At 43.2% G+C, this 27,972-nt stretch overlaps 2 protein-coding genes across 2 annotated transcripts; one reads left to right on the top strand and one right to left on the bottom strand.

The window, feature by feature from the left end:
* Positions 1 to 43: 43 nt before the first annotated feature.
* ppp1r16a (protein phosphatase 1, regulatory subunit 16A) lies at positions 44 to 18,170 on the bottom strand. Its single transcript, XM_048266157.1, is given in 12 exon segments — positions 44 to 2,135; positions 2,137 to 2,450; positions 2,720 to 2,882; positions 3,577 to 3,706; positions 4,572 to 4,647; positions 4,836 to 4,961; positions 5,085 to 5,209; positions 5,705 to 5,808; positions 6,194 to 6,339; positions 7,746 to 7,816; positions 10,590 to 11,958; positions 18,087 to 18,170. Coding segments are annotated over 11 exon segments (1,722 nt in total). The 5' UTR covers positions 10,858 to 11,958; positions 18,087 to 18,170; the 3' UTR covers positions 44 to 1,936.
* Positions 18,171 to 21,751: 3,581 nt separating this feature from the next.
* Positions 21,752 to 27,914, top strand: foxh1 (forkhead box H1). Its single transcript, XM_048265989.1, has 4 exons — positions 21,752 to 21,844; positions 23,520 to 24,152; positions 24,958 to 25,062; positions 25,241 to 27,914. Exons 2-4 carry the CDS (start codon positions 23,628 to 23,630, stop codon positions 26,198 to 26,200), a joined length of 1,590 nt encoding a protein of 529 aa, XP_048121946.1. The 5' UTR covers positions 21,752 to 21,844; positions 23,520 to 23,627; the 3' UTR covers positions 26,201 to 27,914.
* The last annotated feature ends 58 nt before the right edge of the window (positions 27,915 to 27,972 follow it).

Raw genomic sequence — 27,972 nt, 5'->3', positions numbered from 1 at the left:
ATCATAAAGAGTGTTGAATATTGACCTGCAAACAAAGACATAATTAAATTAATTTCTCAAGTCTTTATTGTTGTGTTCATGTACTGCAGGTCACTGTGGTAAGCATATTAGAAGTGTTGACGCTTGGTGCTCATTAAACAAATGTTATGATCAAATTGAACATGTTTAAGACGTATGCTACAGTACTTCTCAAATAATTATAAGCACACTTCTAAAACACATGTGAAAAAGCATTTTCACATTTCATTTTTAAACAATAGATTTGTTATTCCATATGGCCACTGTGTTTTTACTCACAATGATATATTGTAGATATGTTATTAATATGACTATATCGATAATTATAGTAAACCAAAACTGAATACCGCTAAGAGAGTGGGATTAGTACCTTCAGGGTATGATTCACTTTCTTGAACACCATGAACGCTACACCGACTCAGATGGATTGGAAGAATCACCTTTGAAAATCATTTCCTTTTATCAATAAACACAATGCTTCATGAAAAGCACAATTTACCTGTACAGGTACAGTAGCTTCAGTTCTCTATGCAGTCTGCACTGGAGTTCTCAAAATACCATTTTTATCTGAAATCTGAGACCTATTCGAGAGGGAACCAGAGGTGGAGAGATACAGTCCATATGACGTCATCGGAGCACATCAAGTACATGGCAATGTAAATTCAAACAAGTAAGGCTTACAGTGATGTCTCATAGTTCTGTGTCCTCTTACAACTGGAGTGTTCAGTTTAACTTCTAAATAAATTAAATAAATAAATTATAAATGACGCTTTTAAATCAGGCATTATATCATTTTAGAAGAAAAAAAATACAATCAACATTTTTACCAAATCAATTCACCAGCTGTACACATACAAGTCATTACCAATAATTTGAAATAATCTAGACATAGGAAAATATTTGACAAAGTTTTGGGTTGGGCCAAAATCTTGGAAAGCACTTTTACAGAGAAATCTTGTGGGTAAAAAAACTTCCATTAATTAAAGATCTTGTTTAACCCTATAAATTGTACATTTTCACTCATATTAATCAGATCACCAAAATCAAAATAGCAACTGAAAAGGGCCACTTGTCTTCTGCAGAAGTGCACAAGCAAACCATAATATATGATTGTATGTTTTGCAATTAAAGCCACACATGGAAAATATAACTTAAAACATAATTCTGCAACATAGCATTCTTCATTTTAACACAGTAAAGTGCAAAATTTCTCTAGTGTCCTGTGTGGAAGGTTTTCTGAGATCTCTGACATCTGGGATTTCCTGTTCACGTAGGGCATATAGTTTACTCAACTCATCTGGAGTGATCCTTGGACTCAAGCCTTAGGCTAGATTCACTGTTTAGGTTCTTGATGTAGTTGGTAGTGAGATGGTGTATGTTGGCCCTGCATAAGCTGCCCCGGGCCTTGTAGCCTTTAGAGTGATTAATATCATTCAATAAGGTTTATGCTAGAAAAAAAAAAGTTTTAAGGCTTGAATGAACTTTGGGATCAAAATCCCATAAAACAAACAACACAGTTGAAATGGCATGAAAAGAAAACAAATCCTCCATGTAATTCCATTATTCCCAACCTCTGACGTGCAACTATGCAGTTTGGTAAGCTTTCCTTTGTTTTAAGTGCGCTTCCCATATATAATCTCAGAAGAGAGTCTACATTTGTCACCTCAAATATTCCATTCCAAGTGTCTTAAGTGTTTGCCATGGGATTATGAGTTTTGTTTTTACAGTAGTGACACTCTGTGTTAATTTGGGCCCAAGTGCATGTGTCTGCATGAGGAGTGTAAAGTACGTGTGTTGTGCGTCCATGGTGCTGTGCCATAGTGCCTCTGAGGCTCATGAATTTAACAAAATTAACCAAAAATGTTCCAGAGCTTTTGCTTGTCGCGTGTGTGCGTGCCGAGGTCTCGTGTCCTTCTCTCTACATGAGACCACAGCAGGGCTCCTTGGTATTGGGCGCTTCCTCCTCCGGCGCACGCAGTTTCAGGAGGGGTGGGTCCCCGCTGGCCGGCGTGAAGTACACAGTGTTGGGCGAGATCACTTCGTCCTGAGGCACCGTGCCTCCCGGAGTCTCTGGCGTCGCGGGGTCGAGAGAGGCAGGGGCGGGCTCCTCCTCGGACGGGCGGAAGCAAAGGCGGAGGGGGCGCGGGGTGCTTGTGGAGCTTGGCAGCCGCCCGCTGCCGTTTGAGTTCGGCCAGCGTGTGGTGGGACTTCTCCCGGGTCATGCTGTCCGCTCCCTCGCCCTCAGCCAGACTGGCAGCTGAGGGCGGTGTCAGCTGGTAAGACGCACTGCGGTCCATGCGGCCCCCAACGCGGAACTCCCCAAGCATGGAGGAGGAGGACAGGGAGGTGGCGGATCCTCCGTTCCCAAGCACCCCAGGATCTACAAGCCTGTCCCCTTGGCTACCTTCCTGGCCTGCAGCTGAACTTGATGCCTAGTTCAAAAGCACAGGGAAATAAAATAAAAAGTGAGTATGGATTCTCTTGGGAACGTGTCACACTGGCCACGATGGGACTGGGAGATGTGTGTAGACGTAGATGTTGTTTGTGTATTTCTGTGTGTGTGTGTGTGTGTGTATTATATTTTTACTGGATGCACCGGTCACTTTCATGACAGTTAGAATATAAGTGTTTCGGCATATAAATGCCTGAGTCTGTATCCAATTGGTGGTTACTAATAAAGCTGTATGTGTTTTTGCCTCACCATCGCTGGGTGCATATTGAGCTCAGCATCTGTCTGTCTGTCCTCATCGTCGTCCGGCGGTTCAGGCTGCCGGCCCCTCTCCTGCCACACTATGGCCTCTTTACGGTGCTCCCGTCTGTACAGACTCGACCGCTCGTTCACACTCACACGCCGCACAACCTTTCTGCTCCCAAACAAAAACAAAGACACACAAATGGGCAAAGGAAAACAGCTCATAAAGCGTTGCACATATGGGTAACATGGGTAGACCATGCAGGTTTGTAAGAATGTACAGCACTGACACTCTTACTTCTATCAACTTTTGTGAACTTTTGTGAAAAAGAACTTCCCTAAGGGGACAACTAATAAACTAACTAACTAACTTTATAGAGACACATTAACAAAGTCTTCTATGGAATTGCTTGCTGTATATGCATCTCTTCCCTGTCACTTCAACTCTTCCCTGTCACTTCTCCCTGTCACTGCTTTCAGACCTACGTGTAAGTCAGCATGATCTGCGGATGTCAAGCGGTTGGACCGTATATCTGAACATAACCGGACATTTGGAATTCCGAACTTAGCCGGCTCTTACACTACTCCACTGCTAGTATTTCCGACGGATATTTTTTATGTAAATGAGCTCATGTCTGAACAAAGCGAAGAACATGTGGAGATTCTGTTCATGTGCGTGTTCAACCTGTTCAACCTGTTCAACCACACAGAGATTATTCTAATGTGCGTCAGTGTTGTTTACACATATGGCCGCATAATGTCAGCATGTTAGCATCATATCTGAATCACCCGAAGGGTCGGACCTCCGTTTCACAAAGCTGCGCATATATTGCGGAGGACGTATCTGAAAGCAGCTCGTGTCTTACCCTCTGCTGCTGGCACTGGAGGCTCGTCTCTGCAGGGTGCCCTTGTGTCGATCCTGACTCTTCATGATGGCATCATGCTTGTGCTTGAGCTCCAGCATCTTGGCCCTCACGTCCTCATCTGGACAAACATCTGCATAGCAGAGACAACATCATCTGCATGAACACAGCGCCATCCACAAACATGACAGCCCAATCTTACCCAACCGTAACTGTAATCCTAACCTCAGACAATCAAATAAATCAAGACATGCTTGCAGAGCCGAACCACCTAACTCTTAACTAAATAACCAATTCTTATTCAGGCTGTATGAACACATTAATGAAATGATACAAAACCTGCCCATAAACACAAAGCAATCATTGCGACAAAAAACAATCTGTAAATATAAATCATGAAGGTGCTGTAGACCCTGTAAACAAAAATCTGTTTGGAAATTTCTTTGGAAACACCTTGTAGAAAACTACTTCTGAACGTCAAATATGACATTGAAGGGGTGCTGCTGATGCAATGAATTCCACTCTTAGCATAACCTCTCATGTGCAAGAGTTGAGTGAGCAAACCCCAGAAAGTAAAAATCCTGCCATATATTCTTTCTGCCTGTTCACTTACCACAAGAGATATTAGTGATCAGCTGATTTACTGGCTGAAGAGTTGTGCTAATTAGGATCAGAAGCTTTAGTGAATAGTTGGAACAAATATGTGGTAGGAGTTTTCCACCTCTGTGAGTGAGTAACATCGAGTCCTAACTGCAAGTTGCTTGCTTTCAATTCGAATGTCCTGTCTGGATGCAACACAGCAAAGTGCTGTGCGACGTGATACTGTGCAACGTTTTGAGCAGATATTTTTTCAAACAAATTTGGTGATTAGAAAGCTTCAAGCATTGTGAAAAATCTGCTTTCTGTAGTAGAGCATACATGTTGAGAATACATATTCGCACATTGGTGGAGACTGATTTGAGGCAAATATCTGTGCTCCTCTACTGAAATGCTCTTACCTATGGGCGTCTCCTCCAGAACTGATTTGGCGCTCAGGTTGGCCCCGTGAGCCACTAGCAGCTCCACCATCTGAAGCTGAAAAACAATGATGGAAACATCACAGTTTGTTTCTATTTCATGATTTGTATGACATAATGGTAGATCAATAGTGTCATCTTATTTATATTGCATATATGTTCAGTACAATTAAAACATATAGAAGATAATTAAAAATTAGTTCATAAGTACTATGCTGAATTGTGTGAATGTGTTGCAATGTTCACCTGTCCCCAGCAGGCGGCAGCATGGAGTGGCGTCCAGCCATCGTTGTCCTTCTCCTCCATAGGGAACCTGTGCTCCAGCAAAAGCTCCCCTACAGACACATATCCATTGGCCGCTGCAATATGCAACTAAACACCATGGAGGGATAATTAATGCAAAACACATTCCAAAAATCCAGCGGTCTTGCAAATTAAGTAAACCTTGCCATGCTCAGTTCTGTCAAAACTACAGTGCATACACTAAGTGCATACCAGTGTGGCCCCATGCTCGTCCCTTGAGGTCCGGTCTCCTCCGCTGTCTATCACAGCCTGGACATCCGCCAGCATCTGCCTCTCCTTCGCCCCACGGCACTCATCTATACGCTCCTGTGTGATGCCTGAGAAGAGTGAACAGTTACACAGAAAGCATGATTAAGCTAAAAAGTTAAAAAGTGAGCCTACTCATGAATGATCTTACCCATGCCATTTCTGGCAAAGACTGATTTGGTTATATAGTTTGAGGGCTAAAAGCAACACCAAAGCACTTTTCCTCTGTCGCACGCATGCTATTTGTTTATCCAGCACCGGATTTGCAAATAACGATGTCCACAGACAAGGTAGACTATGTTGCATAATTTTATGAAAGTATGATTATTGCGACATTAGAAGCAAGTCAAATTTGTAGTTTCTTATGTCTCCTTCCATCAAACTACAGATCCGCTACCCGATCTGGCAAACTTGCATTATAGCCGATAGAGGGCCGCGAAGCGAATGCAGAAGTGCCGTTCACCCCGTTATGAGTTGATGAACTACTGAAACGATTTTGAAACATTATTTTAAGGTACAACAAACTCTTTGGTGTTGCTTTAAAGTAGGTTTAAGCATTGACTTGCCTTGCTCTGCCATGACCATCTCTATGAGCTCCAGTGTGGCTTCATCCTCACAGAGGTCATACGGCATATTTCCGTCAGCATTCACCGCCAGCACATCGGCCCCACTGAGAGAAGACAGGCCCACACAGACACAGACACACACACACACACAAAATGGTATCAATGCTTAGAAGTAGACAGTGAAAGACACCAAAACATTTGTGGGGAAGGCGAGATCACAAAGGATGCAGACACAAACCAAAATTTAGATTGGAACTGTACACCAAGTATTGAGTGAGACTCAGGTATGCTTACAAAGAGTGAGTCATGTGAGTATGGTATTGGTAAAGCAAAGTGGCCCATTTTCTTGAACCGCGATACATTTTATTCTCTGTAATTTCCATTAATAAACAGATTTTAAAAAGTGATTTTAATGTGGCCCAAATGGAGAGCCTGCAGAGTGAGAGAGAGAGAGAGAGAGAGAGAGAGAGAGAGAAAAAAGTCACTCACGACTGCACTAGCAGCTGCACCAGGCCAGTATGTCCACAGGTGGCAGCAGCGTGTAGCGGGGTCCACAGCTCACTGTCCGCGGCGTTCACAGTGGCGCCTGCCTCCAGCAGACAACGCACAATGTCCTCAAAGTCATCTATACAACACTGCAGATGCATATAGACACACATGTTTTCCATTACAAAATGTATTTTTCCCCAGGTACTAAAACACATTCCAACCAGCATTACTATGACTATGATTAAGAAAGATGGTGGTCAAGAAATGCAAGAACTATTTTTGCTGTGTAATGGGATATTCACATGGGATAAAAAGAAAGCCTCCAAAGCCTATTACCTACATGTTTATTTTGCAATAGGCTTTAGTAAAGTCACTCCCAACTCTCAAAGCAGTCAAATTATTTTAATTTCATTAATACATTTGGCCTCTTGGTCTGGTTTACATACAACTTTAGAACCAAACAAACACAATCCCTTCAAGTCAATGTGGAGATGTGGAGTAATAGCAGAGAGCAAAAATAAAAAATAGTATTTGTATAAGTCCCACCCTTCAGCTAGGTAAACACCCTGTCCACTTTTTCTGGACAGAAGGAGCATACAGAAACCCACACAGGCAGGAGTGAGTGCACTTCAAAGGAACTCCCACTTGGGATTTGTAAGTGACCGTTTTGTTTATTAAGAAGCGTTAGCATTATGCTAGCCACAACACAGAGTGCCTGTGTGTGTATACAGGGGTGTGTCAACACAGTGTTTTCATTTCACGGACAGAGCCATCTGCAACTCAAAGGCAATACCAAGGTGAGGTATGTGAATATATATGTGTATATATTTATGTGTGAGACTGCTGTACAGACTTAGCAAGTGTGCTGGAGATATTGAATGGTGTCCTTTCTGAATGATTACATTGCCTGAGGGGAACAGTGAAGGTACAGTAAGCCTTCACATGTTACACTGCACAGGGAAGGGAGGGAGCCGAGCTGTGAATAAAGAAGGTACTGTGGGAGTGTTCATTTGCTCTGCCCTCTCTCTCCACTTCTTCCATCACCTCAGTTGTTCTTTCAGGAAAACTACTGTGCAGACCTACATGTACTCTAGTGACTAGCTCAGAGTCTGACGCAAGTAGGAATAGGACCTGCTCTTCGAGATGCTCTCATCTCAAGCTGTGAAAACCACTAACTCTTTCCGTTGTAATTTCATGATGCACACTATCTACACACTATCTGATGAGGGAGCCTATGAGTGAGTGAAAGGATATGTAACTTCAGAAGAAGCCTTTATGGTCTTGGTACACTTAGGTAACATGCATGTATGTGTGCATGTTTTAGATTAGAGTAGATTCAACGTTATTGTCATTGTGCAGAGTACAGCACAGTACAGAGACAACGAAATGCAGTTAGCATCTAATCAGAGTGGAAAAAAACAGAAAAGTGCCATGTGAACAGTACAGACAGGTAGTGCAGTGTAGACAGTAGTATACAGCAAGTGCTATGGTTTACAGTAAAGATATGTGCAGTGCATTAACAGTAACATTATACGTGTGTCTATGCATGTACCTGGTGCAATGCTGTGAGTCCATCCTCGTTGACCAGGTCTGGACTGACTCCATTTTTCAGCAGTTCCCTCACTGAGAGAAAAAAAAACGTTATTATTAACCATCATTAGTTGCTAATCACATTCATCAGCTCTGTAATTATGGCCAATCGTGTTCTACCACTAAGCTGCTTTTAACAACAACCATAGAGAAAGAAAGTATGTCAGGCCTGATTAGATATAAAAACTATGCAGCCTGAAATATGAGTCATTTCCTTCCAGTGTGAAGCCTGTTTAGAAAAGGACAACACCAAGCTTGATAGATGTCCAATGTCAGGCAGAGCAAAGGCTTTTCATAGTTCAACCATTGGGAGGGCGATGAAAAAGTCAACATCAGATTTGTACCTTAGATTCTGCTGCCAAAAAGCTTTGCTATGTCATGATGAAAACATTTTTTAGATGTTAAATAGTGCCATCTTTCTATTGCTGCTCTGGAACTGGATGTGTGTAATGTTTAAACTTTTTGTTTTATTTCAATGACATGACCTTGAATGCCTTTCAGCGGTATCTTTCTACATATTATTATTTCATGTGTTTGCTATCAAGTGTTTTGTCTGCAGTCCAGGTGCACTGGGTGGTATTTCAACTATGTGATATAGTGACAAACCTGGGTAAGTCAACTCATAGTAAAACATCTAAAAGTAGAGCATTTTGGCTTTGTTTTGTTAGGTGAATCAAGCCTTCTATTAGAATGTTTTCCACTTCCTCTGGGTTAACTTTGCCACATGCTTTAGATACCCCCCTGATCTGTTTAGATACCCCCTGATCTGTTTAGATACCCCCCTGATCTGTTTAGATACCCCCCTGATCTGTTTGATTTAGGCTATTCAGGCTCAATAGAGACAGCTGAGGGGGAGGCTGAAATAGCATTTCTTTTCAGAAGTAAAGCATTCTGTTGACTCATGCAAAAATGGCCTTAAAGGCAAGAACTCTTCCCAAAAACTAATATGCTTTTGAATAAAACTAATATAAAAGCAAACATATCAAATTGGTAATAATGCTACATTTATGACATTTTATTGGCCTTTTCCATCCTTGGATTTTGGACAGCAATTAAGGGGCCGCTCTGTGATTCTAGTCCAACATACTTTTTGCCAAATTCAGCAAATCGCTCCTCATGGTCCTCTAGCTCAGTGGTTCTCAAATGGGGGTACGCATACCCCTGGGGGTATGTGAAAGCACTCCAGGGGGTACATGAGATTTTAAAATATACATACATATATTAAAACAGTGCTCTGTTTTAAGTCTTTTGGCTGAAAAAATATTTCACAGGGGGTACATCACTGAAAAAAGGTTGAGAACCACTGCTCTAGCTGTCCAGTTCCATGTTTACAGTCTAAACCCTCTAACAGTGTACCGTCTCTGTAAACAAGCAATGGTCTGACTGAGTCAAAAACAATCCAAGCCAATCAACATGACACTTCTGGAGCATGGGAAGGAGGGGTGTAATCTGATTGGCTATAGAGCTGAAATAACAATTACGTTTTGTAAAAATCTAAACTGTACCACTGACAACATTTTTCTTGGTCAACATTTTAATTTCATTAAATATCATTAACTATGGGTATATATATTCTGCTGTAAGTGCATGTTGGGTGTTATGTCTGTATGCTACTGAGACCCTTGAATTTCCCCTTGAGGATCAATAAAGTATCTATCTATCTATATTAATTAATATTAAAATTATAATATATTAACTTGGGGCAGCCGTGGCCTACTGGTTAGTGTTTCAGACTTGTAACCGGGTTGCCGGTTCGAACCACGACCAGTAGGCACGGCTGAAGTGCCCTTGAGCAAGGCACCTAACCCCTCACTGCTCCCCGAGCGCCGCTGTTGTTGCAGGCAGCTCACTGCGCCGGGATTAGTGTGTGCTCCACCTCACTGTGTGCTCACTGTGTGCTCACTGTGTGCTGAGTGTGTTTCACTAATTCACGGATTGGGATAAATGCAGAGACCAAATTTCCCTCACGGGATCAAAAGAGTATATATACTTATATTCAGTACAATTCCCATCTTAGCTTTAAAATTGCTTTGTTTTTGTTTTTATCACAGCTTCAGGTAGACCAGGGGGGTATTCCAAGTATGTGGTTTAGTGACAAACCTGGGTAAGTTGACTCAGAGTAAGGGGTAAACCTCCTAATAGAAGAGCTGTATGGCTTCATTCTCCTAACAAAACAATACCATAGGGCTCTTGTTGTAGGAGGTTTGCCACTTACTCTGAGTTAACTTACCCAGGTTTGTCACTAAACCACGTACTTGAAATACCCCCTCAGGTACTCTTGTCACTCTGGCCCCTGAATCAGGTATGCTTGTATGGAGCTGGATGCAAAGTGCTTGCTTTGCATACCATGTCACTCCCTGGGAGTAAGACAAGGCGATCCTACTTTAAACCTGATCTGATGAGGTTCCTTGAGCAGCGCTCTGTATCCATCCCTCCAGGAGCAATTAGCATGCTGGCACACTCAGCTTCCCTGGTTTGGTGATATTTGACCCAGGTTTGTCCTAGCATACAAAATGAGTGTATCCACAGGGATAGTGCTCAGTCAGGATCTACTGCCTTTATGGAAGGCAATCCTGGTCTTAGTGAGTTATTGTGTAATCCATTTAGTAGCTAATTAATGGATCTGATCAACCAAGGAATGCCAGTAATAGCCTATGTTGTTCTTTTTTTAGTAACTAGCTAAGGAAGTGGTTTCCCCAACCCCCCTTGTCCAAACAACCTGGAGTAGTCCAAGAATAAAGACTTAACTGGAGCAGTATCATTAGGTGAACAGTATTTAGGTTGGGCTATTCCAACCTTTTCTCACCTTCCTCCAAGTCATTGCGTGCAGCTGACTCTAGTAGGGTGATATTACTGGGGAAGGTGACCCTCCGGCTGGGCTCCTTGTCCTTGTCCTTCTTCTTGGCCTTGTCTGCCTTCTGTGACGCCTTCCCACCCCGGGCGCTCTCCTTCTCCATTTGGGCCCAGCCCTTCAGCTGCTGAGTGCGACGTTTCTGGGCATGTTTGAGCCGCTCCGTAGCAGACAGACGCCCAACAGTGGTCATTTCTGCAAGCAACTCCCCGTGTTCCGCCATAACCTTTGGCCCGATCTCTGGCTCCACCCAACCTCTCCCTGCGTGTCCTCCAAACTCTTGACTAGAATTATTGTTGAAGAATTTAATGGATTAAAACATCCCGTGGCTTTATAGGTGAAGTATAGGTTTTTTCCTTAGCCGCAGAGACCTCCAGCTGCAGTGTTTACCCCAATGTCTTGGGCTTAATCAAATACAGAGCAGCCCCTAAACATCTAGGATCAATTCAAACCTCCACCACTATGGGGGTCACTTTGATCAGGAAGGAAGTTGCACAAAACAAGAAAAAAAGAACAGGATTCAAATTCGTGCAATAAGGAGGTAATAGAAACACACTAGCTGAAAGGTTAGGGGGCTTCTCCATGCCCTACAAAATACAAATAGAGTTTGTCTCCCATTCTCTATTTTCAATATTGAACATTCAGCATGGTGACACCATATCTGGTGCCTTTAGATGGTGAAAAACTTAGATCCACATGGTAGTGGTTCTGTTAAAAGGCGCACAATCGAAGTGAAGTCCTAGCATTGCTGTAGAAATACCAGCCATTAAGCTTTCCTCAGAGGTCAAATCCATGCTGGATTAGCCAAACTCCTTTCTTTTGTCGCACAGACCCACACACTATTTTCCAAGAAACTCCAGGCTGTACTGGGTTAAGTCTGATGCTCCACTTCAGACTTGGACTCCAGTGGGCATGGAGGAGCAACATGCTGTGAAGGCTAGAGGATGGATCTAGGGCAGAACTCTGCAAACCAGTGCCAACAGAGAATTGATGGTATTCCAAAATAATCACATGATTTCAGTTTTAGGCTCAAAGTGTGTTGAAATACGATTTGCCCAGTATTACCCACTCTGGTCACGCGATGCAAAAACTGCAGTGTGTTTGCTCAGCGCATCCCGAGCGGAAGAAGAAAAGAAAGTAAATCAGGACCAGGAGCACTTGAGGAGGCCTGAAGGAGCAGCATCAGGACCAGGAGCACTTGAGGAGGCCTGAAGGAGCAGCATCAGGACCAGGAGCACTTGAGGAGGCCTGAAGGAGCAGCATCAGGGTCCGGCTTCAACAGGTCATGGTCCTTCTGGATGACTACTGATTCATGTCCAGAACTCTGAGAAGGAAAGAGAGAGAGAGAGACTTAGATTGTCAAATGTTCCTTAAACAAAACCAGGCCATAGGCAAAAGAGAGAAGACAAAAGTTGGACCCCATCTGCAGACTTACCATTTTACTTTTGTCACACACACACACACACACACACACACACACACACACACACACACACGCACGCACGCACGCACGCACGCACGCACGCACGTCTCACATTACAGAGGCTGTGCAGGTAATTCTGTGGAGAGAGAGATGGGAGGTTTTACAACTGTTGTAAACACCAGACATATACTGCACATTGCATTGCTCTTATCATTTCACTACAGCCCTCTCTGCACTCTGTCACTCTTTCTCTCCCTCCATCTCTCTCTCCTTGTGGTAACAAGAGAAGACGCAGGCTTTCATTAATGATTGACTTCTCCAACAGCACCTCTACTCCCTGCATGTTTAGCAATGAGGCGATGTGTGGTGGGGGAAGGGGGGGCATTCCTTAACATATTGCTGCACCTCTAACAAATCCTCACCTTCCCCCTCGTTATGAGTCAGAGTGGTGTACCTCACCCTTCCTCCCACCCTGGGTCAGGACTTATCTCTCCCGAGCCGGCCTCTCCGGGCTTCCCATTCATTATTCAGCAGGGTAGATGGGGAGCCGAGGGAAGGTCAACAAGACGACTGTACAGCACATATCTCTAACAGCAGCGAGCAAACACACTGTGTGCGCGTGCTCGTGTAGCCTATGTTGTGAGTGTATTCATTTACTTTGCTTAAGAACTGGAGACGGCAGTGGGGAAGGTCCAAGTGCGTCGAAGTGTGTGATATGCAGTTGTATGCATATGCGGCTGTTTCCAAATATCATAGCATTTATTCATCTCGGAAGACGCAATAAAGGCTTTCCAGTGATATTTAAGATTGTTCGGTGTCTTTGGTTCCACCGAAACTATAGTACAAGAGATCCCAACCATTTCCCAGGTTTTTGGTTACATAGAGCCAAGCTGATAGCTCTGATGGCAGTGCTTACTCACGCATTACCAAACACTTGCTCCAGCATCAACATGACTCCAGCAACAATGTGATGTCAAACTATATTTAGGGTGAGCTATTCTGTGAGTGCTGTACAATGTAAGGATTTCCTTTGAATAAGAAAACATGCTCAAGTTTAGTAACCTCTCGTTAAATGCCATCACCCGAGAAAGACTGCAACCACCCATCTACACCAAAATATTTTTTAGATACATCTACACCACTGGACTATGCCTTGAACGCTCACCGCAGGTGAAAAGTCTGTCCTGTTGGGAGTATCCAACCAGGTCTATTTTGACAGAACTAAATTCCTAGCTATAGAGAGAGGCTAAAGGAACCCACCCACCAGTTGCAACACTACATCAACAATGAGGCGAGCCTCACCACAATTGCATTTGGCAACCTGGCTCAGGGGCTGGGCGGCTCTGACCTGCACTTCATAATCAGGGGGAGAAATAACCAGCACGTGCTGGGCGATGGCAACTCCCCTGGTCCAGCCTTTCCACCAGAGTGAGCTAGGAAGAAAAGGGACCATTATGCATCGGCTGGCTAAGCAGATTTGGAGAAGAAAAGGGGGTGAGGGCAAGACCATGGTGGGAGGTGTGGGGACTGAGGAGTTTCACCAAATTCATCCAAAACCCCTTCAGTAACACCAGAAGAGGAGTGAAAGCAGAACATGGCAGATGGGAGTGAGAAAATAGAAAGTTGCAAAGAGTACAATGTTTTAAAAAAGTGTGTGGGAGGACAGAATTTGGCTGCACAATCAATTCATTGATTTTTAACAGAAATCGCAATCTGAACTAATGCAATTGCAAAGGTTGCAATAAATCATGCAGCTCGTAACTCTGTCCCAATAGTTTATCGTCACATCTGTGATTTTTATAGTCATGTCACCCTCCTTGTGTGACAGACAGTGAAGTTCCCCTAACAGGAGTGCTGTGCTTCTCATGCACTAGGCACGCTCACTTATCAGAAGAGAAATTTGGAATATTGCACTTTCAAAAATTATATTGCAAGTCAAAGATAAGAGATATCGCAATTAGATATGTTCCCCAAATCGTGCAGCCCTAGCACAAAGATTTAAAGAGCCTGCAATCTGTCAGTTTATTAGCGCTGTATTAAAAGGCAGACCACAATGTTCACTTCATGCCCTCATATGGAGTTGCTGGTTTTGTTTGTACTCTGTGTGAAGCACGGGAACCAGGTTTTGGAAGAGTGGCCTTGAGGCTTCGGCTCATTAGACTCTGATTGTATTTGCAAGGCCAGTCGCAGGCTCATAAAACCGGTTTACTGTGTACCTCTACCTCATTCAACAGTCACATGTACATGCTCAGAAGTGACTAATGAGTAATGGTTCACAGAAAATATGACACCACTTTGCATTTGTCACACTGCCACACTGTTTGTTGGGGGAAATTGTAGAAACCAAAGAAAGAGATGGTGTGTGTCCATGCAATGATAGCATGAACATAGCAGGGGCTATGACATCACATCCTCTTCCTGTCTGACTCAAATAAGGCAGATGGCCATCGGGAGGAATGCACATCCTCTACCACTACTTGGACCGAGCCAGTAAGATTCTCAGTACCTCACCCAACAGACACACACACACTATGCACAACTCAACAGTTCCACAGAATGTGACATTTTCCTTCCTCATTGCCAAAAAACGGACAAAGCCGGACTTACCGGAAAGTCATAGAAGCAACTCTTTCCACGGCTTTGCTCAGTGTCATCTGTGCAACCAAGGAAAGGCACCACACATATTTCTGTCGCCACAGGGCATATCAATCTGTTCTCATGATGACACACACCACATAAATCCTGATAAGGACTCACATTGCTGAGCAGGCAGGAAACATGCAACAGCGGTGCCTGCAAGTGAGTTTTGACCCCTCACACGCAACAACACCCTCCCTTACTTACAGCACCACCTAATAAGTTCAAGGCAAGAGCAAAGTAATAGCCTACTCTTACTAAAGGCGAGAGCAAAGTAATAGCCTACTCTTACTAAAGGCGAGAGCAAAGTAATAGCCTACTCTTACTAAAGGCGAGAGCAAAGTAATAGCCTACTCTTACTAAAGGCGAGAGCAAAGTAATAGCAAAGTAATAGCCTACTCTTACTAAAGGCGAGAGCAAAGTAATAGCCTACTCTTACTAAAGGCGAGAGCAAAGTAATAGCCTACTCTTCCTAAAGATAGCCATGTTTGTACTCCTTTTCTGCTCCATTCAGTTTGCTCTCCATTTTATATGCAAAGCAGCAGGCTTGTGCAAAATTCCAGAATTGAACTGGCTCTTAAATTCCAATTCAATTCTTGAATTTCACTTGCATTTCAATTGAGGTAGCAAACAGGAAGCAGAATTGCAATTTGAATTGTGCACAACCCTGATGCAAAGCATAGAGCATTTGCAGTTCCTTGTAAAAAAAAAAAAAAAAAAAAACTCTATACCTCTACACATGCACATTTGTGTAATCACAACTCACTGCACTGCACATCTCATTGCAGTCAACGGACTGCGTTTTATGTGCTTTACACCACTGACAAGCTGGAGAGACACTGTTTTTTCTTGCCTCATTTCAGTTTAGACTGTTGTAGTGAATGAGATATTTGGAGCTGAGCATGACCGCAAACAGCAGCACACACATCAGCAGGGCTTCCTCTGGATGATTTGTATTTGTTGAGTTCGCTGAGCCGCCTGTTCTAGAGGCTTCACACGGCGCAGAGCCAGTCACATAATCAGCATTTGAGTTGGGTTTTATGTGTGTGTCAGAGAGTGTGTGTGTGTGCGTGTGTTTGTGTGTCTGTGAATGCCTACCGTTGTAAACAAGGAGCACAGTGTCACAGGGCCAGACTGACTCATGGTGGACTGACATAACTGGCCACTGCACTGGACAACCAATCACAACCCAACCATAACTAAGTAAATGCTTTTGTTTGTGCTTATGAGGTTTAGACCAGTGCATCATGTGGAATAAATTGTGAGCTGATCAACTGTATACAAATGTAACTATACTAATGTGCCCTGATTAATCTTAAAAAGGTGAGAAAATAAATTAAAAAGGGTAAGTGTCATTAGGTGCCAGGGCACTGCATCAGTCTGGTACAGTCTCATTAGGTGCCAGGGCACTGCATCAGTCTGGTACAATCTCAAGGTCAAGGAGGGGCTGGCACATATTATGCCATCATCAGATGTGTGCATGACATGGCATTTAGATTCTATCCTTCAATCAAACGCAGCAGAAAAAAAAAACCCTAAAAAAAAAACAATTCCACTGAAGTGCTTAACTAAACATCGGCCATTCCCTGTAAACCAGAGGGTACAAGCTGTTCTCTACGGCATTCCAAGATGAGGAAAGTAAGTCACACAGCAGAGCTCTCCTGCCATAACTCTTAATAAACTCCGACCGGACTAAATCAATGTTGCGCTGGAGGTTATCCTGCCATTTGAACCAATGCCCACTGGTCTAATCTCCCGGGGAATATTTGTAAAGGCTCTTTTTTGTGTGTGTTCTTCCCCAGGCTTTGAAATGGTTTAGTAGGCAATTAAGACACAAAGCCTAGCGAAAGAGATGGGAGGCAGGCGGAGTGTGGGACAGTGATAAGCCTGGTCATGTGTACAGTGAGGTTTAAATGGGGGGGGGGAAACTCCCATTCTCCTCTATTCTCAAGTCTTGTTAGTGCGTGTGTATGAGTGAGTCAGAGTATGAGTGAGTCAGAGTATGTGTGAGTCAGAGTATGTGTGTGTGTGTGTGTGTGTGTGTGTGTGTGAGAGAGATGCATAGAAGGGAGAAGTGGGAAGGGAAACAGAATTCCAAAAAGGAAAGAGGGAAGAACGAAGGAAGGGGGTCAGACCAAGACAAAGCATGACGGGGCAAGAGACAGGAAGTTGGGGAAGGAAAATAAAGACGGGAGGAACAAGGGGCAAATGAGGAAGTACACAGCTAAGAGATGAAGGTAGTGATGAGAGTGAAGAAGAGCCAAGAAAAAAAATGATTACAAGGCTATGAAAGGAATGCTGAAAACAACTAAAGACAGGAATGGGATGCATTTTTGAGCGGCATTGCCCACTCCGATTGAACAGTCATGTTCTTGTTCTTTATTTCAAGAGCAGGCTACAGTCTACAAACTCTACCTTGTAGGCTACATGATACAGTTTCCCCTGGGAGTGCTCGTCCTGGCAAGTAGGATACAGCCCATTTATACGATTCACTATGCACGCTTGAAGACGTTAAATAACAGCTTCTTCACATAGTCAGCAAGACCTGGATTGATCAACAGTCGCTGGGCAGACAGGTCGAGGTTCACCAAATCGAAACAGACAGCTAACCTCAACATGTTCAGTGAGAGATTAGTTATTCTTGAACTATGGGTGTTCTCATTCATAGCAAACGGTTTTCATAAGGCCGCAAATCATTAGCCCTCTCAATTCTTGTTCATTAGGCCTAGGCTGCTTATTTTCCTAAACTGCAGCTTACTGAAACGAATGTAGTTGCCTACAATCGACACTTAAGTGTTAACGTGAGGTTTAAAATAGTTTCAAACTGCGCAATCATTTCGTAATTCATTTTTTAATAATGACCTATGAATTTTGAACGCTACTTTAGGAACATGTTCGGGATAGGCATACTGGGTACCTACTGTAGGCTATATTAACCTGTTGCACTGCTGTGTGTCGTTCGATGCCTCGGCAAGAAGTCTGAGGCTTGTAGAAAATCTTTCAAAGTCGCACCAAAAAGCGCGTCGGTAAAGACTGGAGTTACCATGACCTAAAGTAATGCATGTAAGTTAACATTCTCAATATCAGTTATTCTGATTGGTGTTCAAACCACTCAATATTTATTTTCTGGAATCAGTTAACAGACCATGTTTCTCTGTCGTGATAGCGTCCAACTACCACTCCATGCGTTAACCAGTCAAAGCAACCTGTCCATTACCTTCAGTGCATCGAGGGCTAATTAATTAGCCAGCTATCATACTAGCCAAAAAGCCCGACCAACGCAACTGCTTTGGACTTTGCGCGCATCCAAGCCACACTAACTTTCACAATTGTAATATAGCCTACACTTTGGGCGCTGCTTCTTAATTATTAGAAGTGGCGCTTTATCTTACCTGTTCATAGTGCTCACAGTGCTTGACAGGGAAGAGGTGCTCATATCCGTGTTTCTTGGACTCGACCAGCTGCTGCTATGTCACTCTACTTTCACCTCTAGGGAAATGCTTCACCATAACAACCATACACTTCATTGACTGGATAAAACACGCCCCAAACAATCACCAACGCGTTTTTGGTGTTATGGTGCCCCCAGCAGTACAGAGTGCGACATAACTACCAGAAGTGTCAAGTAAGTAGCTTTCCAAAAACAAATCAAATCGCAGCCTGCTTTTAGATAAAACATGGGGGAAGTTTAGCCTATTGAAACGTGAATTATTTAATTATACACATATATATACCAACTAAATACATAGATCACCTAAAAGCATTTATTTGATAGGCTTGAGTATTTATAGCCTACTGGTCCATTGAAGTGTAGGCATACGGACTGGCCATTAAAGGGAGTGGAATTCTGTAATAATCCAGACAGATGGCTTTTCTCAATACAAAGTACGCTAAAGTAAGGTCTCCTGTTCTTGAAAGTTCGAACTTGAAAAGTTAAAGATCGTGAGTCCAGACTCTGGAGAACGCGAGGACACAGGACGCTCAATTTGCAGTTTGAGACAGCAGCGTTCTTGTCAACAGCAGCTTCTCTCGGAACAGCTCGGGAGTCTAGTCATTTGCCTATTGCTCTATTGGTCTACCCAATATTTCTGACATTTACAATAAAATATATAATTCACCAGCTTGTTTAAGTTTGTTTCTCATAGATTTTTTATTAAATATAAATAACAATATATTCACTTGCCGATGGATTGGGATTCTGTATCCCCTGTCTCTGAAATGTTGCACTCAGTCCACTAGAGGCACCTGCTGGCATATAGGTAGTAGGCTTGTTTCATTGTCAACCTGCAGGTGGCATTATTGAGTTAACTTGACCAGAGCTGACTCAAGTGGTTTAGTAGCCTACACAATTTTGAGGCTCAGACCGATCAATTTGACCATCAATACAAGTAGCCTATCCTGACGCAGCCACTAATGACACAATGGTCTGAAATTAAAATGGGAGATTTTCTAGGTGTCATTTTATAATTTCAATCCATGTTGATCACGCAGTCAAGTCAGACAGGCAGAACACTTATGGAACCTTAAGGAAACTCATTTTACTGTGTCAAAGCATGCTGCTGTAGGCTACTTTTAGCATTGTACCTTTGAGAGCATAGGCTATTCATGGTATGGCAAGTGTCCTGCATCAGACCGTAAAACACTCCAACAAGGAAAACCAATTCCCCATCATCAGTTTGCTCAGCATAAATTGTTGTTCTCATCATTAAGCTCTGCTTGTGCATGCAGGCCAACAGACAACACCAAGAATGTCTCACCCCAACCATGTCCTTTTTTATCCTCCCCCCCAGAGCCATATAGATTATTATATTCAAGTAGCCAACTGTATGCTGTATACAACTATACATCAACCAAATGTGCACTGTTCATACTGCATTAAACCTTACATTTGCATATTTGCACTCTCTGTATTTAACTCTCTGTTTCTGTCCTCTTCTACTCTTTCTATTTGCGTATTTAATATTTGTATTTCTCACTGTCCGTGTCCACCACTGTAGGCTATTGTAGGATAGACTAGCACAATACATACAATCATAATGTGCTGTTATACTTGTTTTCTTTCTGCTTTTATCTGGAAAAAAATAGTTTTTAAATTGAGTAATAATAAAGTTCAATATTGAGATAGCAATAATGATTGAATCCTTCTCCTTTCATTGACTTCACTTGAACTTTTATTCTAGGCCAGTGGTAGGCTACGTATTGCTGGACAAACCTAGTGGCACTGTCATTTTATTGTACTTTAATGTGTTGTTGATCATCAGCTAAATTACTAAATGTTAATGTAACAAAGGACTGGATAAGTATAAAATGTATGGCATGCTCCCCCCCACCCACCTGCTCGTACTTTGAGACTGTACTTCATGTGAATTACTTTCAGGATCACAAACAAGTGTATGCTTACTTCCTTCACAATTTATTTACAGTGACATTTATGTGTACTACATACTGTTCATTTGTGTACATGTAGTGATGGTGCTACCATTCGCAGTGCTCAGTCTGAGGGGCGGGATAATCGGTTGTCTTTAAAATTCCCTCTGCACGCAATAGGACAGCGCTGAGTCCCATGCGTTTTCCCACCAGCGGAGCTAGTTGGCTAGTTCAAACTTTTGCCATCTTAAAACAAGCTTAACTCGTGTCACACTGTTGGCCAACAGCAACATTCATCTTCTTTGTTTTCAAGTAGCAGGGAATTCAAGCCAAAACGTTGCAACTCTGCCATCAATCATTATGTTAAGCCCGCCCTAATCGACTCTATACGATTTGATTGGCCTGATAGAAGTTTAATTTTTCGAGCTCACAAGCCAATGGAGAGTTGCTAGACTAGCCCTGGAAGCAAATGTAATTTGCTGCCGTTAGGGTGCGTCTAGATTTCTAGGCTAGAGTCTGGCATCCCTGGGAGAATAACTTTCAAGACAACAACTAGGTTAAACTCAGCAGGACAATGACAACCCTATAATCTACTGACCTCGGAGGTGACCTCACTTTTCTGTCACAATGGTGACATTCTGCAGAGTGTGAGGAGCCAAGGGTGAGATAGTGGCTAGTGTTGTGCTTATCCAGTTGCAACTGTAAAGCTACTTATATTTCACTTTTTTGTGAATTTTGTGTGTCCATATAACAAAATATGTAGATGTTTAACAGTCTGCACACCATGTGCTTAAAATTAATGTCCAAAATGGTTGCACACTGACTCTGTCTAAATCCAACTATATTCCCCCAGTTCAAGGAACTGACAGGTGCCAAACCAGTTGCAGTACCAGGAATGTGCTCTACATCAGTATACCTGCAGGTTATGGGGTTTTGTAATGCATATTTCCGCTCAAGCTTGTTTCATATTTTGACATCAATCAGCCTATATGAAAACCACTATACAGCAGTTCTGAATTGCACATTCAGATAGCCTGACATCTCTAAGAGGGTTGATATTTTAAAGCACTCTGTAACATTGAAAAATAATCAGAGGGGACATGAACTGGAAATCTTCAGGAAGATGGATTATGCCGATTTAGGAGGATGCTTGATGGTTGTGTTCCAAAAGCAGCTCAATTCAGACTTGGACGAAGAGCCAACTCTGAGTCTCAGCAGGCACCCATGCAACTTCATTCTGCTACAGTGAAGCGAGGGGAGGTGGCAGAGGGGATGAGACCAGACATGACCTTACATGTACTGCCAATATCCCCATGGCATGCCCAGCAGCAGAGTACAGTGATCAGAGATCATTTGCATTGGACACCCAGACATTGAGTTTCTAATCACAACCTATTATTGTGGATTGTAAACTGTCCAGGAAGTGTTCATCAGTATCCCAAGGCTTCTCAACTACTGCCATGACCATCTATGGCAAATGTTTAAAGCATTTGCAATAGGCCTGGAGCCAGCTTCTGTTAGCCTATATTGATACTCAGCTGTTGGCTAAGTGTGTAAAAATATGTGGGACATGTTTATTCAGCAAAAAATGGTGTGACTGACAAGCAGTCCCATCCAATCAGCTGTGAAAATCAGTAAGTGATAATTAGCGTGTGGACAGGTGAGATTATCACAACGCGTTCACCTCGAAACAGCTTCACTGAAACTTGCCACACGAAATCATCTTTAAGTTGCTCTCCATTGCTCTTCTACAGACAAGGTGCTGATATCCTGTCACAATTCGGTAAGATATGATAGGCCAAGAGAACGGACGTGCAGTCGTGATCATTCCTGACAAGTCGTAGGCCTAGTTAAATTGTTGGTTAAATGCCTTATGAGGGCCATATTCAATTTTGTAATTTTACACTTAGCTCAATCACAACTAAATGTATTACAATTAGGACATAGGCCTTCATGGAATTAAGTAGCCTATAATAGGTCGCTCTGAAGGCTTTCAGCTTGAGCAGGCTTATCGGAAATGGTAAATCTTCTACTGCGTCCGGTTAGACACAACTGCTTTCACCACGAGAAGAGGTGTCTTAAATAAATAGTATATGTGTTCAGCTGTCTCTGTGTTGAAGAGTGCAAGGTTTCCAAGATCTTGTTGTAGGCCTAGTCTAAAATAGCTAAAGATTTGCGCTCATAGGATAGGCTATGTCAGGACCTGGGAACTTGGAAAGATCCCCATCTATGTGTGATGTTAGGAGGCATATGCAAAACGTATGGGCCTATTGCTTGTATTGTGTTTCCGCACATTCAAAAGTCCCCCCTGGAAAGAAATGTCGTCAGCCTGCTGCAGAATATTCCTCTAATCCAACTTGTTTTCAGTGTCTTGCTGCGCTGCAAGGACTCGGACATTAACACTACATTATATAACAAAAGCCAAGTGCTAGGCCGAAACCGTTTCCTCTCAAGTAGGCTAGACAGGGCACGCTAAATTCTGAGACCCGAAATTAAAACGTGCCCTAATTATGTAGGTAAAGCCGAGCCTGTACATTTGATCATTTCTGAATGCTATAGTTCAACGAATGCAAGTCTTTAAGTTTGGTCAAAACAGTTTTCATCTAGGCCTATGAGCAGATCCAACAATAATTTCCTTTTGTTTTCACTGCGTCCTTGAAACCTCAGCAGGGCTGTTGTTTCTTTAAATCAGTCTACTTTGTTTATAGTTATTTGCAGGGTGTTTTTGCAGCATGCTACACATTTTGATAATTAGGCTAATTGCATATTTGTACTGATTGATTAGGCTACTGATATCAGATGTTGTAGTGCCAGTGAGTGAATCTACCGAAAGTGTTAATCTCTAACTATGTGAGAAGTGAATTTGTATATTAGCGTCGCCAGTACATGTATATTGCATATCATGTATTGTTGACGGAATCTACAATGTATTTTCCCCAAATAACAAACGTATGCTTTTGGACCAGAGTAAATGTTTCATCCAACATGTTCAGTAGTTTTATGCTGAGAAACCGGTGTGGGTAATGCTTGTTATGTCAACCATAGGCCCTACATCTATTTGCGTCATGCGCGTTGTCAAACATTCATCTTATCAATGTGGCTATCTGTGCTTACAGTAAATAAAGTCAAGCAATTACGCACTGAGCCGCGGTATGGGGGTCTTTGCTGTCTTGAGATATTCACTTTGATCTGAAATATTTAAAGAGCACGTTACTATTTGTATAAAATGAAACGTGTCTTCCAATAGTTGTAACATAAGTTTGAAATGGACTTGGATGTTGCTGATGTTTTTTTTTTTTTTAACAAGGGATTGTTTAAGGTTGACTATTTCTCACACACGCAATGTTGCCCAGCCCCCCGGGTCGATCAGTCATTCTGCGCGCAGATAGCGCCCCATTCTCCCCTCGATTACGCAGCAGGATTTACATGAAACTGTTAATTGTTTGCTCTTCAAATAGAGTCGACCTGGAGCCAGCAGTCTGCCGGGGGTTAAGGACCGACCCCCGTTTCCCTCCCCCTAAGCTTGACCAGCCGTGTAGCCCGATCTGCGCCTCTCGTTCATCAGCATGACAAAGCACTGGGGGGGTCAGGGCTTGCTGGCACCACTCGCTATTCCCTACCTGCCATCATCAGGATTGGCAGCCCATCGCGGCCATCCACTTGACTTCACCTTTGTTGAAAGGAGTGGTCACAACAATGCCACTCAGAGTCATCCACAGAGCAACGTAGCGCGGAGCTCGTCATTCCAAGACTGGCGAAGAAACCCAAACTTTTCGCCGGTGCTGAAGCGAGGAACTCTTGCAGAAAAGCCTACCCCAGCACCATTGACCAGGGCCGCTGTGCCCATGGATACGGATATATTAAATGACCCTGCATCTGGATACTACGCAGAGGCCACGCAGGCCAAAATGGAACCACCGGCCAAGCAGCAACACCAGACTGGTCTGGGCAATTCATGGGAACATGATGGGAATTCCAATGGAGGCAAAAAGAAGAATTATCAACGTTACCCAAAGCCACCATATTCGTATCTCGCCATGATTGCAATGGTTATTCAGAATTCTCCAGAGAAAAGGCTGACTCTGTCAGAGGTAAGAGTTCCAAATTCGTGTCAGGCCTATCGGTTTTGTATGTGCATGAATGCTTTTGGACAAGGGTCAACTGAATCAGACCAGTAAAAAAGTTCTGAAGTTGTTTGGATACATGTTTGCATCTGAAATGAGTGTTTTGTTAATAGTTTAATCTGATTTAGTGACCTCTATTAAAATGTTTAAGCACTTAGGTTAGTATAATGCAATGTATAGAGGAAATTGGCATTTTATTATTGTGTCTTTGTGAGTAGATGTGATGTTTGGGGACGAGTCTTGTGTAGGACGCACCTAAGCAAACACAACGGTCCGTCTCATCTGACACGCTTGGCAGACAGATTGTCTCTATCGTGCGTTGTTTTAAGATAGCATACACCGATACCAGACCATCAACTGTGGTAAGCTATTGATAGGACAATAGCTTGGAGCAGATAAGTTAGGCCTAAAGCTCAGAAACATCTTTGCTGCCAGGAGTTCAATATTTCTGAAGTCCTAAATATTATTTTTTAATTAAGGATCGAAGTTAATAAGCAATTAATTTAATTAAATCGAAGCTGATAAATACTGCTCATGGCAATTGCATTTTAATTTAAATTAATAGTACACGCATCCATTGATGGACGACTGCCCATTGCACAAGAAGATGCCACACCAGTGTCCCACTGTATATTTATAAGAGGCTCTGGATTGAATGAGAGATCTGTCCTGTCATGTTGGATGTAGTGTTTCAATTTGAACCCAACAGTGCATTTAAAACATGAACAAATAATGTAAAACTGCTGCTTTTGTTTTGTATTTTCTCTCCCAGATCCTGAAGGAGATCAGCACACTATTTCCATTCTTCAAAGGAAATTACAAAGGCTGGAGGGACTCTGTCCGACATAACCTCTCTTCATATGACTGCTTTGTTAAGGTTGGTTTGTTGTATGTGTGCGTGTGCCCTCCACAGTCAGATTAAAGCATTATTCCACCTATTGAAATTGTTGAACATTTTAAGTGAATTTCATACCACTGGATACAGGAGATCAGCTTTCAATCCGTGTCACAGTTCCACTCATGCAGTCTCTGCTCTGTGCATCCTGCCTTTCTAGGTGCTCAAGGACCCTGGAAAGCCTCAAGGGAAGGGAAATTTCTGGACTGTGGAGGTGAGCCGAGTTCCTCTCGAACTCCTGAAGCGCCAAAATACCGCTGTATCACGCCAGGATGAGACCATCTTTGCCCAGGACCTCGCCCCTTACATACTTCATGGGCACCCTCACACCCAAAAGCTTGATGCTGAGCAGCCCACCCCTCCCCTGCCCCCTGTTCCCAGCGGGCATAGCTCCCCTCCCACCGAGGACCTGTACCGCCCCAAACTGGACTCATCCTTCGCCATCGACTCCCTCCTGCACAGCTTTCGGCCCCCCAGCCTCACGGGAGTGGAGGGGCTCCGGAGCCGAGAGGGCTGGGGGTTGGAGCCGCCAAACCCGCCCGTGCACCACCACCCAGTCTCCCCACCCGGTCTGCGTTACTCCTCCTCCACCCGCAGCGCCTCGGCCAGCTCGGCCAGCCCCGCGTCTTCCTCTTCCGACGACGACTGGAGGGGCGCCCCCCGCCGCAGGAAGAGGGCCAATGAGAGCGAAGCGGGCTCCGACGGGTGCGACGACTCCTGCCCGCCCAACAAGTCGCTGCGGCGAGGCAGCGCAGCTCCCTGGGAGCTTCCCACCTCCTATGCTAAGTACACACCTCCTAATGCCGTGGCCCCGCCGAGCATGCGCTTCAACGGCGGGCCCTTTGTGCCTTTGGGTGGACTGCCTTTCTATGGGTACGGGGGCCCCCCGGTTCCGTCGGGTCACTTTGTCAGCCACAGCTACTGGCCCATCCTTCCCAGTGGGCACGTTTCGCTCCAAGGTCCACCTCTGCTCATGGACTTGGATAGCATGCTGCAATCAGTACCACCCAATAAAAGCGTGTTTGATGTTCTCGGCCCAGCCAATCAGACGCAACACCCCCCACCAAACCAGTACGCCCTCCAGAATGGCCCCCCGCTTACACGATATCATCAGTATTAAGACTTTAAAGTCCCCTTTTCTCCCTGCCAAAGAAGACATATCACTCAGTAGGCGTGGTCTAACAGTAGTCTGTTTACAACCCTCAGCTTTAAGGCTTCAGGGAAAGTGGCTTCCAAACTACCAGTGATTGCTACCTCATATGAACTCATTACTGACCAAAGACTTTGCACTGCTAGTTTGCACTATTTTATCCTTTTTGTTTAATATGAATGTTTTTTTTTTAATGAAACGTTTTATAAATGTTACCAACGTCAAATATTGTAGAACCATTCCAGGTGTTCGTGATAGTATTTTTATTCTTGTTTAAATTGGTGGCCACTATGTAAGGCTGAAAATGTAACAAATGAGGTCTAAAATGAAATCAAAGTACAGGGTGTTCACAGGTCTTTTCCTTTTCTTGCTGTAACTCTGTCAGTGACCCTAAATAAGTGTGTGTGTGTGTGTGTGTGTGTGTGCGTGTCTGTGGTGAGATATTTACAAAATGCCAGTGTTTACATTCTATTTTACTCTATGCCTTAATCTACAAATCAGTGTTGAGAATGTATGTGATAACTAAAGTTATCCCACAAATAACAAGGCATATTATACAGGGTATGTTACATGAATACTTCCATTTCAAATGTTATACATACAGTACAATCTTTCATACCAGAGTGTTACCTCTGTGGAATTGCATAAGAAGTGCAAGGTTGTTCAGTATGGAGTGATGAAACCCTCGATTTGAATTGCACCAACCCCACCCCCAACTGTGAATGTCCATCCTGTTGTATCAGCCAATGTGGGAGGATGGACTTAAGTGTCAGGGATGGGGGTGTAGAAAAGTGCCTTATTTACAATTCACTGGAAATGTGTTTCTTTTAACCTCACTGAAATGGCTTGAACAACATAATGGCATTTTGAATGTAATAACTTCTGCCTGGAAAGATTCAGGATAATACTGTGAAAGATGTTTTTATTATGTATTTGTTCTTTTTCCTTCGCACAAAAATAGATTATTTTTTTCATAATGCCTTTGCTTTGTTGTTCATCTCTGCCTTTGTTGGATTCCTGTGATCTGGGCAGTTTCCCCCACTCTAAGCTTCACATGTGGTGTTGGCTGGTTCCCATCTGAGGACAGCACCTCTGATCACTGATCCATTCAAACAGATTTTTATCTCCCTCATTCTCGCTAGTCCATGGTAGGCTGGTACTGGTCAAGCAGACCTCCTGCTGCCATCTCTGACATGACCCACGACTTTAAAACCAGCCATCCATGCCCAAGACCCCTTCTGCTTCACCAACATCACCCCAGAACAGCACTCCCCCCTGGGGTGACAAGGGCCATAACTCAGGGCCTCCGACAGGGTTTCCTTATCTTGTCCTCAGTACAGACACTTTTTATTAATCCTGAACGCTCGCTCTACATAGCACTGTAAAAGCAGTGGAAAGGTCCTTTAAAAAATATTGAGATTGATGGAATCTATCTGATTCATTAATAAGTAAATGTTATAAAACAATATAACTTGCAGATATTAGCTTTGCACAAGACTATAAGACTACAAAGTCTCAGTTTTCCTGCACTGTAATGACAGTAAGAAAGGTCTTCACACTGGTAATTTTATATAATTTTTTATTTCCCCACCAAAAGGCATCTATACCGCTGGCTTTTCTGGAACACTGAACAACACTTGAAGATATGTTGAAACTCAACTCTACCAGAGACAAGCAATGTTTAAGTAGAATAAGGATTTCTCTTGTTTTTTTGTTTTTTTTTTCATTGATAAGACAGTTTA

The sequence above is a fragment of the Alosa alosa genome, chromosome 16, assembly GCF_017589495.1.
Source record: "Alosa alosa isolate M-15738 ecotype Scorff River chromosome 16, AALO_Geno_1.1, whole genome shotgun sequence".
NCBI lineage: Eukaryota > Metazoa > Chordata > Actinopteri > Clupeiformes > Clupeidae > Alosa > Alosa alosa.
Note: the sequence above shows the minus strand (reverse complement) of the source record. Positions and strands in the feature narration are given on the sequence as shown.